The sequence below is a fragment of the Trypanosoma brucei genome, chromosome 10 (assembly GCF_000210295.1).
Source record: "Trypanosoma brucei gambiense DAL972 chromosome 10, complete sequence".
Classification (NCBI taxonomy): Eukaryota; Euglenozoa; class Kinetoplastea; order Trypanosomatida; family Trypanosomatidae; genus Trypanosoma; species Trypanosoma brucei.
In genome coordinates, this window is record NC_026743.1 from 3,886,488 (window position 1) to 3,899,268 (window position 12,781).

At 45.0% G+C, this 12,781-nt stretch overlaps 4 protein-coding genes across 4 annotated transcripts; all 4 read right to left on the reverse strand.

Annotated features, from left to right (window-relative positions):
* Window positions 1-965: 965 nt before the first annotated feature.
* Window positions 966-2,996, reverse strand: TbgDal_X19910 (hypothetical protein, conserved; the record flags this gene model as incomplete). Its single annotated transcript, XM_011780844.1, has 1 exon — window positions 966-2,996. One exon carries the CDS (start codon window positions 2,994-2,996, stop codon window positions 966-968), a length of 2,031 nt encoding a protein of 676 aa, XP_011779146.1.
* Window positions 2,997-3,874: 878 nt separating this feature from the next.
* TbgDal_X19920 (expression site-associated gene (ESAG)) lies at window positions 3,875-7,681 on the reverse strand (the record flags this gene model as incomplete). Its single annotated transcript, XM_011780845.1, has 1 exon — window positions 3,875-7,681. The coding sequence occupies one exon, from the start codon at window positions 7,679-7,681 to the stop codon at window positions 3,875-3,877; it is 3,807 nt and encodes a 1,268-aa protein (XP_011779147.1).
* A 380-nt stretch (window positions 7,682-8,061) lies between these two features.
* Window positions 8,062-8,436, reverse strand: TbgDal_X19930 (hypothetical protein, unlikely; the record flags this gene model as incomplete). The annotated part of the gene is made up of 1 exon (XM_011780846.1): window positions 8,062-8,436. One exon carries the CDS (start codon window positions 8,434-8,436, stop codon window positions 8,062-8,064), a length of 375 nt encoding a protein of 124 aa, XP_011779148.1.
* Window positions 8,437-11,396: 2,960 nt separating this feature from the next.
* TbgDal_X19940 (expression site-associated gene (ESAG), putative) lies at window positions 11,397-12,641 on the reverse strand (the record flags this gene model as incomplete). The annotated part of the gene is made up of 1 exon (XM_011780847.1): window positions 11,397-12,641. One exon carries the CDS (start codon window positions 12,639-12,641, stop codon window positions 11,397-11,399), a length of 1,245 nt encoding a protein of 414 aa, XP_011779149.1.
* Window positions 12,642-12,781: the final 140 nt, after the last annotated feature.

Below are 12,781 nucleotides of genomic sequence, written 5' to 3' on the forward strand. Positions count from 1 at the left end.
AAATTTCATTCCCTAGCATACTAAAAAAATTTGAGACGGTACAAGTAAATGTAAGAAACATTAAGAAATGTTTCCAGTCGCGCTACCAAGTTGTCCGTTAAAAAATTAGCTTTGTATATGCAAGCAATGTATTTATAGTGTTTTATATGTCTGTTTCTATGTATTTGTTCTGTATGGTCAGCTTATAGTCCAGTGCGCATGTATGAATTCTGCTGCCGAGGTGAGAATTATCCACATGTGGTGCTGCTCCCTACATGAATTCTGCTGTTTCCTGCGTTGATGAATCGTACCTACGCACTGTAACGAAACTCACGGCATCTAGCTGCCCTTATTAATTCGAATACGCCAATAATTATAACACATTCGCGTGGAAACTACCACAATCATTCGCCGTCGTCAAGGTCCTCTCACTAGTATCACTTTGCAATCCACTTCTACTGCTATCGTAATAATATTATTACATTAGTGGATGCACACGTACATGATTCCCTTCAATAACTATTATTATTATCTCTACTACCATCATCCAAATATCTGCACATTTACCCATTGCCATCTCGACTATCACAGATCTGAAGCGTCAAAAAGTCGGCTTTCTCCACGTCACAACGCGCTTCTGTTCTGGCTTATAGACCGAAACCCTTATGGCATGCTAAAAATGCAAGCGATACCTCAGCAAATATAAGGCGTGCCGGTCGTGCCTCCATATGCCAGATAACATATGGTTTAACCTAAAGCAAAAACCTATGAAAGAAACGAGCCGACTAGATAACAAAAATAGCAGTAGGCACAAATATACTGCACAAAAACGTCTTTGTAAAATACTTTTTCGTAATACACACACATCCACATAAAAGAAAATAATTTATGTATAAATAAAGCTGCTAATATATAGAATTGAAGGAAACGGAAACTATCTGTGTAAAACTAAAATAAACGAAAGTTAAAAGTAAAATAAATTATTATCAAAATATATGCACACCTCGTCTCTTTAATTCTTCAAGAACAATATCAGGAACGCGTGAGCCAAAACCATAAAACCACTGTAGCTTTGGAAGAGACATCAATTCCATGAAAACAGAACTCGAAAGTCCGCAACATCCCGAGAGATCCACTTTCTCCAAATTTACCAACCTCTCTAATCCACCCAATTCCTTTAAGTTTGCACACCAACACGTACTCAAACACTTCAAATTACGCAAATTCCCGACTACACCAATAGTTGTAATTTTTTTGCACACAATGAGATACAATTCCTCCAAACCAGTCAAACACTGAAGTCCACTCAAATCTTCTAAATTTCCACATTCACTCACATAGAGCACCCTCAACTTACATAGACTCCATATGGGACCAAAATTCGTACATTTTCTACAACCGTGAAGATACAGTTCCTCCAAACCTGTTATACCCTCTAGACCACTCAAATCTTCTAAATTTCCACATTCACTCACATAGAGCACCCTCAACTTACATAGACTCCATATGGGACCAAAATTCGTACATTTTCTACAACCGTGAAGATACAGTTCCTCCAAACCTGTTATACCCTCTAAACCACTCAAATCTTCTAAATTTCCACATTCACTCACATAGAGCACCCTCAAGTGGTGGAGACTCCATATGGGATCAAAACTCATAATTTCCCCACAACCTTCCAGACTCAACTCTTCCAACCTCTTCAAAGTTTCCAATCCACTCAGGCTTGTTATTCTCTCACAACCGGAAAGATCTAACTCCCGCATTTTACTCAAATTTTTTATCGCACCAACATTCGTAAACGACTTAACATCACGAAGATACAATACCTCCAAATTATTCAAATCTTGTAACCCGTCGAAGCACACCAGCGACTCACAACCACTGATATCCAACTCCTTCAAGTTAGATAAATTCTCTACAAAGCCCAGAGAAGAGACACCATGGCATCCCGATAGATTTAGCTTCTCCAAGTTCACCAATCTTTCTAGTCCATTCAAATCTTTAAAGTTTTTGCAGTTAGAGACAGATAACACTTTCAAGTTAATCAAATTCCTTAACACAACCGCACTCCCTAGCACCAGACAACCGGAGATATCCAACTCCCTAAGATTGGAAAATTTACAAAGCTCCTCCAATCCCTTTGTAACATTCCAGCAGCCACTCAAAGACAACTTTTCAAGTGACCTCACACCCGCAATAGCAGTTAAGTCTGTAATTTCATGGCAACTGCTGATATCTAGCACCTTCAGCTTCCCATCAGGATGAATACATCGAAGGTCCTTGTCTGTAACATTTGTTTGGCAAAGCGACAAACTCGTCAATTGAGGCAAAGCACATATCTTATCAAACCCTTTCGTAATATTTATACAGCTATCCAGAGACAAAGCCTCAAGGGTTTTCAGCCTACAAAGACCCGTGATGTCCGTAACACCGCAGCTTCCATCAACTTCCAAGTGCACGAGAAACTTCAACAAACCAATAGAGCTGCACCACATATCATTCACCATTGTTCTTTTCATGCGCAACTTCCTCAAGTTCCGGAGGGTAAGAACCACCATCAATTCCCTCAACTCGAGATTCGCACATTCACTTAAGTCCAAGTCCTCAAGAGCTTCCAGATCACGTAATGCCGTCAAATCCTGCAGTTCACTCCCGCATCCAGACAAATTCAGTATTTTCCACCTACCATTTTTCGACCCTTCAAGACGTCGAAAGATCTCAGAGCTTGTGGTTACACCACCACCACCTAGTTTCCTCGCCATCTGAGTCACATCAATACCACTACGACCCTTCCTATATCTTTTCAACTCCATCGTCACATCAGCTATCTCACGCAAAAGGTGAGGGTTAGCCTTCCGTCTCCCTCCGATACGCCGTTGACAAGAGGGACACCTCCAACGTTCCACGACGCATGCGGTGCAGAATACATGTCTACAAGGCAAAAGCTCCAGTGCTCCTTCTGCCCACGGCTCTCTGCATACCGCGCACATCCCATATGTGCTACGGCCAGTCATTTCAGTAGCTTTGAAATTACAGGCTTCGTTGCGATCCTAAAAACAATCACTCAATCGTGAAAAAAAAACGAAGCACACATCGCACAAAAACATAAAACATCACTAGGTATAAGAGTAAATGTGTAAATAGAACATTATAATATCATAAACTTGGTGGCCAGTAACAAAAACACAGCACACTAGCAGTCACAGTTAATATTCAAACTGACAACAGCATGGCAGACATTGCTCACTTTCATATTCCTTGGTTGTCTAAAAGTAAAATAGAGAGAATGGGCGAAGAGAATATGAGGGAAAGTTACAATAAGCAGATGGAAACATGTAGGAAGCTATACGTAAGTATTAGATATAGAAAATAGGGTTTAGTCGTCAGAAGTTTCTTTGGGGAAGTACATCTTACAAGCCAGCATCCCCGAATGAAGAAAGATTGGGGTAGACTGGAGGAATAAGCCCAGAAAGACACTTTTACTTCGCTATAGCCTCCACTTCACGGGGTTCACCTTCTTCACACACACACAAAAGGTGATTTAAGCTTATTCAGTTAATAAATATATTATTTATAAGAGGGAGATTATCAAAAGTGGCGAGGATACTCACATTCAAAGGCACATCAAACACAAGAAAATGTACAATCTTCAAACACAGTTCTCAAAAGGAGAGTAGCCATGTCAGAAACAAAAAGCATCTTCATGTGCAAATGTATTTAAAGCATTTACCGTTTGAGAAGTTCATTTCAGGCACAAGAATGGGGAGGGAAAGTTATAATGTCCACTTTATACGAAATGAATATAAAGAAAAGATTGCACACATCATATAAAATAACCCATTCATTCACTTCAATAGCAGAGCGCAAATACAGCAATGATATGAGGGTAATATTAGGTGGTAGCGCTGTCATTTTCCACGTCAATCAATTGTACGGTACCACAATGCCCATCAACGCAGGAGGAACTTGAGGATGAAGCAAGCATTATAGCAGCCGCTCCTCCACCTGAGAAGACACTTCCACCCCTTTCCAACGATGTCACACTGCTGGAGGGCTTCCTCGTTCCAAAATCCATAACACGGCCCACCTTTGCAGCAACACGCCGTACAACTTCCTGACAACCGTCATCGTCCCACACGTTCCCGACCTTTTGAGGAAGCGGAACACGCCACCGTTCGCAAAAGGGTATTAATGCCTTCTGGCGCTGAGCAGGGGTGAAGGTACCCAAGAGCGACTGAAGGGAAGCAGCAATAGTTTGTGCAGCTACACTCAGATCTGTCCGCGAAGAACTGTGGTCACTACAGGAGGTTGTGGTCTGATCTTCATCATCGTTAAGAAGCTCAAGCTCAAGACGGAGAACGGAAAAGGTACGACCAGGCACGGCATTCAACTGGTACATTTCCACAGGCTTTGGCACACCACGTAGCGGCACATCACCAAGTGCAGTGACATCAATTTGCTGACGCTCCTCAGCTGACAGTGACAGGTATGTTGAGCCTGTCATCAGCACCTGACCACCATTTGCTACACTCTCTGTCCTTGCTGCCATGTTTGGAGTCCGCCCATAGTAGTCATATCCCTTCGTCACTTCATCGTGTCGGATATCGCACAACCCGGTGTGGATTCCAACACGTACACGTAGTCCATTCCACAAACGACTGTACACTTTAGGGTCCAACCGAGCAGTTGGCGGTGTGTAATCACTGTCATCTTCCGCACGCTGCTGCTCAAACTGCTGGTAGGATTCATCAATCGCATTTGTTCCCCAGTCATGATGAAAGAAACACAGCTGTAGTTCCTGTGCGAGTTGGACGGCAGCGAAAGGACTCTTACTCGCTATCATGAACGAATCACCTACAGTTTTGACTTCGTAGCATTCATACTTGGAAATCAATGTGCGAATTAAGCGGTGATGTGTTGCAACGGCATCAGGCATCACCTCAGGGTGTGCAGCCCACAACGCCGTACTGCTCTCAATGTCAGTAAATATTAGCGTTACGGGGTCTGTCAATTCTTTTGGTGCAAGATTGTTATCACGGGTGTTGCGCAGGAAAAAGTAGGGAACCACGCCCAGAGCCACCACAAGAAACAAAGCAAGGGCACCACCGATAATGACGCCCACCAGCGCTACTCCAGAGATCCTTCCCGCGTTAGAGTTTCTGAAAGTCATTGACGGTGTCATGGGATTTGTAAGCGGAGGAATAGAAGCGTTCAGAGCACGGGCCATAGACCACACGGATATCTGCGTTGCACCATAGTTTGAGGCACAACCATTCTTCGAAAGTTTCTCTGCGGTGACGACGCATTTTGTGTCGTCGAATACACCGTAGCGCATGTCATCGGAGACGATGGAAGAATCAGCGTAAAAGAAATTTACCAACGTTTCTGGACTAATTTCTTCTACACGAAGAAGTATTTCCCGCATCAATCGACCGGTTGCGAATGACAGAAATGATAGGGGTGTCCACAATCGTGAGTCTTTTTCGACATCATGGAACAGTTGAGTAGTCTTCGATGAGGTTTCAGTATCACCCCAATGTGGCAAGCTGGTGGCAAACACAAGACGTGCGGCGCCTGCGGTGTTATTGAGGGCCGTGGCAAAAAGATCATACAGGAATGAAAACTCCGCGAAGAGAACAATAACACGCAAATCGTTGCGTTCTTCAAGTTTCCTCGCTATTTCCTTCACATCCGGAACGGAAAGGCCAATGACAAACACGGTCCCACTTATCGGAAGGTATTTACCAACACCTTCCCCATCTTCGCGTATGACAGCGGAACGTAGCGAGACAGCGAATTCATTTGACGACCTTCGGAGAAAATCTGCAATCCCATCCGCTTCGTTGCTGCAGATCACGGCATCAACAGTACCGACCCCGGCGCCCGCGAGGTACGATGAAAGAACGTAAAGTTGCTGTTCCAGGGTGGGCGAGAGATGAATCACATGCCTTCTGAACTTATTCAGCCGTGGTTTAAGTTCCAGGGGATCGATAAAGGTTATATTCGGCATGTCCAACATCGCCTCGGTCACGGGGCCAAACACAGCGGTTACGATTCTGTCACCTTGCTCATTCCGAAGATCGTCCGCTGCCTCAGCTATGGTAGTATTAAATGCGTGCAGAAAGAACCTGTCCGAGTGTCCCAAATCACCCTTGCCGACAAGATGGGAGGCCCCCTTCTGCCACAGCACAGCTGCTTTCGACGCTATGTCGTCGTCTTTCATGAAAACGACGAGTCCATTCAGTGGCCCGTGAAGCTCCGAAGAATCCGTATAGCAACGCGAAGCTTTCAGAACTGTGAAGCCACTTCGCACCGACGTCGTCCGGCCATCCTCCAACACCTCTTTCACATACACCGCCTTATTGCCTTGGTTACACTCACAGGTCGCGCCATGCTTGGCCGCGTCCCCCTCACACGTACCGCCATAATCACCGATCACAATGTCATTGATGACGTAGCGCCGTTGGTTGTATAGCGACCTGACAAATGTAGCGCGGTCCTTGAGCCATTCAACACTACTAAGTGCCTGAGACAACACCTCCCCACAAATCCACCCATACACCATCAACTCTCCCTCAGTGCCATGGGTCAGGAAATAATCTGGTTCAGTGATGTTGGTTCCGCTGACGTGAGCTTTCAGGTATTCACTCATAACTTCTTGAAAACGCTTGATTGCTATGTACTGGCTGTCCTTCGCAAGCGGATTGGTGCCTGTGAAAAGTAGCTGTCCGGGCGCGAATGAGGCCCCTGCAGCTTCCACAGCGCGCAACCACATTTGTGGGAGTTTCGCCTGGACGGCTGATGGACTAAGAATATACGACCGAGCGATTCGATCATCCACTGCCATCATCATCAAGAACTTCGCGGTATCATCCACTGGCGCACCAAAGACAATGATGGCCTGAGGAAGGGCGGCGGCGAAGCGCTCAAACACCTCTTTAAACTCACCATCAGGAGCAGGCTCACCGTCTGGACTCATCACGGTGAACACACCATGCAGTTCATAACCCATCCGAGACATCACGTTCACTGTCAATGCATACTCCTCGTCGCCATAATGAACACCCTGAAGGTACATGAAGCCCAAGCGCAGCACGCGCAACTGGCATAGCGCATACCGAATGAGAACCAATGTTTCAGCAGCGGGGTCAGCACGCAGAAAGTAAAGGTACGGATTCCATTGTCGGATAAAAGTGGACCCAGTCATCAGCCCAAAGGCCACTACTCTGTGATTCATCAAATGTGGGATCGAGTGCATTACACTTTGGTCACCGAGGGGTCCATACACTATAACAATACTACTCATATTCGTTTCCCCCTGTAACTGCTCTTTAATGAAATCTTCGGGCATCAGGTGCAGGTTGCTGGGGTAAACTACCTCAACTTTGACGCTTCCAGCGACAGTCCATTGTCGTGACTCCAGTGAGGCGTTGAAGCCAGCATTAATCGCGGTTACATACTTCCGCGGCATGTACCAGTTCCACGCGGCGGAGAGAACCTTGACTGTCACATTAGCCTCGGCGACCACTGACAATTGCGGCACGACGACGAGCAGAAGTAACAACGCGACCGGAGCTCTCAGTATCACGGGAAGTGTGTCCATGACGGCACGGCACACAGCTCCTCCCGTCGGAAGGGAATGTTCCCCGCCACTCGGTGCGAGTGAGGCATTGCGGTCGCCCAAGTGAAGCATATTCATCGCAGTGATTTTGATAGTCTACGTGTAAAAGTGGTTGTCACACTGGAACGAACGAAAGGGAGCGGCTGCCGGGTAAGAGAGGGCAATGCCTGTTAGGTGAAACTGGGAACCACGTAACGCCAAGAACGGGATGACCATATCGAAGGGGGAAAAATATAAACGGTAGCACGCAACAAGCCATATTAAGATTTACGGACGTCAACACACACGTTGTTCCACCACAGGCATAAAATGCCAGTAACGCAGGCGCGAAACTGTGCTTGTTGTGTCAGAGGCGTATGTTACAATGCTCAAAACCACCCGAAAACAGTACACAACTCCCAAGGTATGCACCGCGTGCGGTGGAGTGAACCAGCGATAGGTAAAACAACAATGTACCATTAAGAGGTCAAGCGGTGCTGTCTCAACGGAGCCGCCCCTTTGCCACTAATTAGTTGGAAGAGCTGGGGCGTATTTTTCGCGACACACGACCAGTGCAAAAACGACTGTAAAAATAAAATTTGTTGTCCATCGAGAAGCACAAGGCACATGCCACAACACAAGTTGACAAATCCAGTAATAGAGAAAGAGCGACAAAAGAAGAACCGATGAGAAGAAGAGTCGTTACCAACTGTACACAAGTGGCAATGTTGCCCAAAGCAGTATGCCACGTATGGGTGGTTGACTAGGCATATACGTCTGAAATATATACTGAAAAGCAAAACTAAGTGACAAAACAAGCGGAAATACAGGATGTGAGCAGTGAAGTTGAACATGAGAAAGGAAAAGAAATATACAAATGTCTCTGCTTCCAAGAGGTCTATAAAAGCAAAACCTGGCTCACCAGATATAAGTGCATACCGGAGAAGAGTAAAGGGGAGCCAAGCACACCACTACAGGAAGCACTGTTGGAGAGAGAAGCATGTAAGATATGCTGTAAAGAATATCAACACAGGTGGATGTTACGCCATATGACTACAAAATACACCGGGAATGATATCTCACCCATATTACAGACGATAAAGATAAGAATAGTGACGAAGAAGATATCAAATACGCAAGCAAAAGACGACACTAGTGGCGAAAACAACAAAAAAATGATGATGACAATAAGCCACTGCTCCCAAACGCTGCTTTTGCCGTGGGCGTTCCGTAGAGGGCTGCAAGAACGTCCGCTTCTATTGTTTTTTGCCGTTAGCCATTATTTGCCCTTTTTATTTTTCCAGCTCAGCGTCCAAGGCTTCCGCATGGATCAGCAAAGAGTTTAGCTTGACTCGGGCCTGTGCCGCTTTTGAACTTTGTAATTTGGAGGCGGCATTTTTCCTTACTTTATCGCCCTCAGCATTCGTTATTTTTTAGTCTTTGCCTGACTTCGACCCAGCGCGGCCACACTACGTGCCACTCCGTATTAGTGGTCTTATGTTTGTTGGCTTCGTCCTCCCACTGCAGTGGCTCTTCGTTAGCCTTTATGAACGTGTCCTGCCAGGTCTTGTCTGATAGTGACATATTGAGTGCATGTATTTCAATCAGTTGTTTACATAGCTCTGGCACAGCGGGGTCTTCAGGAATTTTGCCTTCCAGAAGCTGAATTACCTTTTATACTGCAGAAGCCGAATATGTGTTCGCATCTTCGGTCCAAGCGTCGGTTACTTCTTTTGTGCAGGTGCGTAGAAAAACGCATAGTGTCACCATTCGTGTTATTGTTTTGTGCTTCTCTAGCTTTGAGATCATAGGTTTCTGGAGTAGTAATAGTAGCTTTCGTGTGGAGTACAGCTTCTAAATGTTGCGTCCATCGTGTTACCGGCCCCGCAACCAATATCGATATTGCCGTGACGCGACATACCATTTCATCCGAAAAGTTAGGGTACGGCTGAGGTTTGTCTTCCAGCTTCTCTTTGTTGCTGCCCCAGGATTTTCATGTCAACATAGACTTGTGCGGCCATCTTGGCCATGCGTGTTGGTCCCACATTTGCTTAGACTACTGACTCGGCCGCAAGAAAATCTTTAGTTTTGTATCCCTTACAGTTTCTTTGCTCTAAACAAGTCATTCTCCTTGACCGCGTCCCCACAAATTCTTTCATATCGAAAATCCCAATTCTCTCCATCTACTACATAAGTTTCTACTTTCCCCATATCCTTCGAATTAAATTCTCTTCCTTTCAACCTTTTATACCAAGTAGTATTTTTCACAATCAGTCTCGCTTTCTCCTCCCATGCAATAGGCTGTCCAGGAAAATGAATGAATGGGGCTTCTCCAATCACCCCACTACTGGGAATAGAAAAAAATCTCTCCTCATAATCCAATCCAACCATTCCTCTCTTCAAAACAAATCTCTGTCCAATAGCTTCTTCCTGTGTAACACTCCATATTAGCAATGGCGTATAAATACTCTGCTCTGACCACCACTCATCGCTCCCTTTAAGCAATTCTCCAAAAGCATATTCAAATTTCTTAAATGCCCAAACTCTGGCTATCAAGCCACCACCACTAAGATAAGGTGTTAGCACTTCGAGTTGATTTTAGTAAATGAGCTAGCTTCTTATCCTCTTCTTTTCTGTCACCCACATTAAAAAACCGAAAACATCTCTGCACATGCTCCTTGTGATCTGAGTTCATGAGCAAATCCAACTGAGGAGCATAACACTCTGATGTTGTCATGAATATAATAGGGGAAATATGCTTCTCTTTTACTATATCTTCTCCACTAAACTTCTCTTTCTTGTTTTTAAACCATTGGTTACTCCATCTCCTTCTCTCTTGCTATCACTCTGCATTTCCTATAATACTATTTGTCACGTGCTTTTTTTCTGTTTTCTGTCCTCTACCACCGCACACTTTCCATCGCTTTAAGTGGATCTCTTTCGACCCTCCACTTAGTCTCCATCACCAATCTTAATATAATATTTGTATATACACACTCTTGAACCCATTACCGAGCACAAATCTCGCTGAGAGATTTATACAATTCCTTGGGAGCAAAACGAAAGGCTCTGTATCTATCTGTTTCTTTTCCCCTCAACCTACTTCACATGATGATACTTTTGCTGCCGCCACGAAACAACTCAAATCGAAACATCAGCAATCAACCAATAGCAGTCACGAGACACAAGTGTTGCCAATAGAACAATTAGTCGTGATAAATCCATCACTTCTATTGCCACCCCTACATTACGAACATGCTATCTGGTGTTGTAGCACACTTGAACAGTTATTCTCGGATCCAATATTATTTACCAAATCAACAGATATATCTTCCATCGACATTCGCCTCTAACACTTTGAGCCATCACTCAGCCAACTGGCAGTCGTTATATTATCAACATATGCCGAAAGCCCACGACATATCCAAGTCTTGACGCGTGTCGTCACGTAAATATTCATGAGCCAATCAACAATGGATTTGCCTTCTGGCCCCAGCGAGAAAGTCAAAGCCAGTAATGGTCGGGTCAATGAAAAATACCCTTTTTATTTTATTTCCTTCTTCAGCCACAGCACTTCACACACCATGAGGTTTTTACTCCTCCGCCATAATTCGAATGGTCACCCGTAAACGCAGATAGCTTGTCAGCGACTGCGCGGGGTGGTTGTTGCGGCATGCAAACATCTCGTAAAAGAGAAAGTGCGTATGTGAAGTTGTGCGTAAACAGGGGAAGGCAAGATAGGTTTGAGTGTTACCCCTTCCATATACGCGCATGGGAGCGTGTTTTACGAAGTGACCAGGAACGTCGCAATCCATCATCGGAGGTGAGGGAGTATACTGAGTGATCCAAGAGCGCGTAAAAGGTCAACTCCCGCTTTACCGCCTTCAGTTGTAATATTCAGGTGCATCCCAGACAAGTCGAAGGGAGCGGGAAATGCATATCTCTTGAAGTTAAGAAGCGGCAACACCATCCCGTTGATCAAATCACGAATTTTTGTGTTCATTGTGCTTGAGTCCAGGCCATCGATACGTGAGTATGTGACGCTCACATTAGTATCAACAGAATCCAAATTCGCATGGGCGACACCGTCAATGAGAGCGATATGCACCGCCTCGACAGACACGTTCATTAACATACTAAACAAGGAAATGGGGGCACCACCCCTTGGCAACAGGTCCACGGTAACTTCGACATCCTGAAACTTAACTGTAACCAGTTTCTCATTCAGGGACTTCAACCACGGGGCTGTTTTTAGTTCGAATGTAGCCTCAGAGGCACATCCAAAGCAAAGACTGTCCAACTGACGCTGAGCGGTCTTGCTGGAGAAAACATATCTCAGTGGAAAGGGTACACGCACCACCCAGTGGCCCCTTTTAATCATCAAACGAAGCATATTATTCAAAGCCGTAAACGAAGAAACAACAGCAACAGACCAGTTTGGAAAAGGATGCCGCGGTGAAAAAACCTTCTCCGTAAGTATTAATTGGTCTGCGGCATCTGGAAGCACGACCAGTTCGAGTCTCATTTGTCCATATTCAATTTTAGAACTGTTGACAAAGACAATTGGAAACATATGGAATATCTCCTTTGTTTTGTTGGCTAAAATTTGATTCGCTGCGGTAATTATATGATGCCCAAGCTTGGGAAGCACATCCTTATCATACATATCTTTAACTCTCCCGCCAAGCCACTTAGGCACCTTTGATTTCCCTTCACCGATGAGAGTTATCAGTGGGTCATCATTGCCAATTGCCGAACCCCCAACATGTATGTCTAGTAGTCCCCCCCTTCCTGCGGACACGTCCAGCCACAGTGCCACACTGGCGTTGCGTATTTCCGCCTGTGCAGACCCACTGCAAGGATACAGGTAACACCAAAACGAGTGGTATACAAACCGTGTAAACGGAACAGTAGCGCTCACGTTACAAAAGTTCCAAACCATTTTGTTTGATCCCCAAAATTTAACTGTCGCCCTTCCGACCGTCACTTTACCAAATGAATTCTCTCCAACAACCACCCGGTGCGCCTGGTGTTCAGGAATCGGCGGTTGCTGAACCATCTTTCGAGGATTAAGAGTGGGAAATGCGTGAAATCGTCGCAATACCGCTTTTCAGTTTGGGGAAAGGACTGCTTTCGGATTTGACGATTGGCAGAGGTTATTATTATTATTATTTTCTGTTGTCTGCCCAGATATTTTTC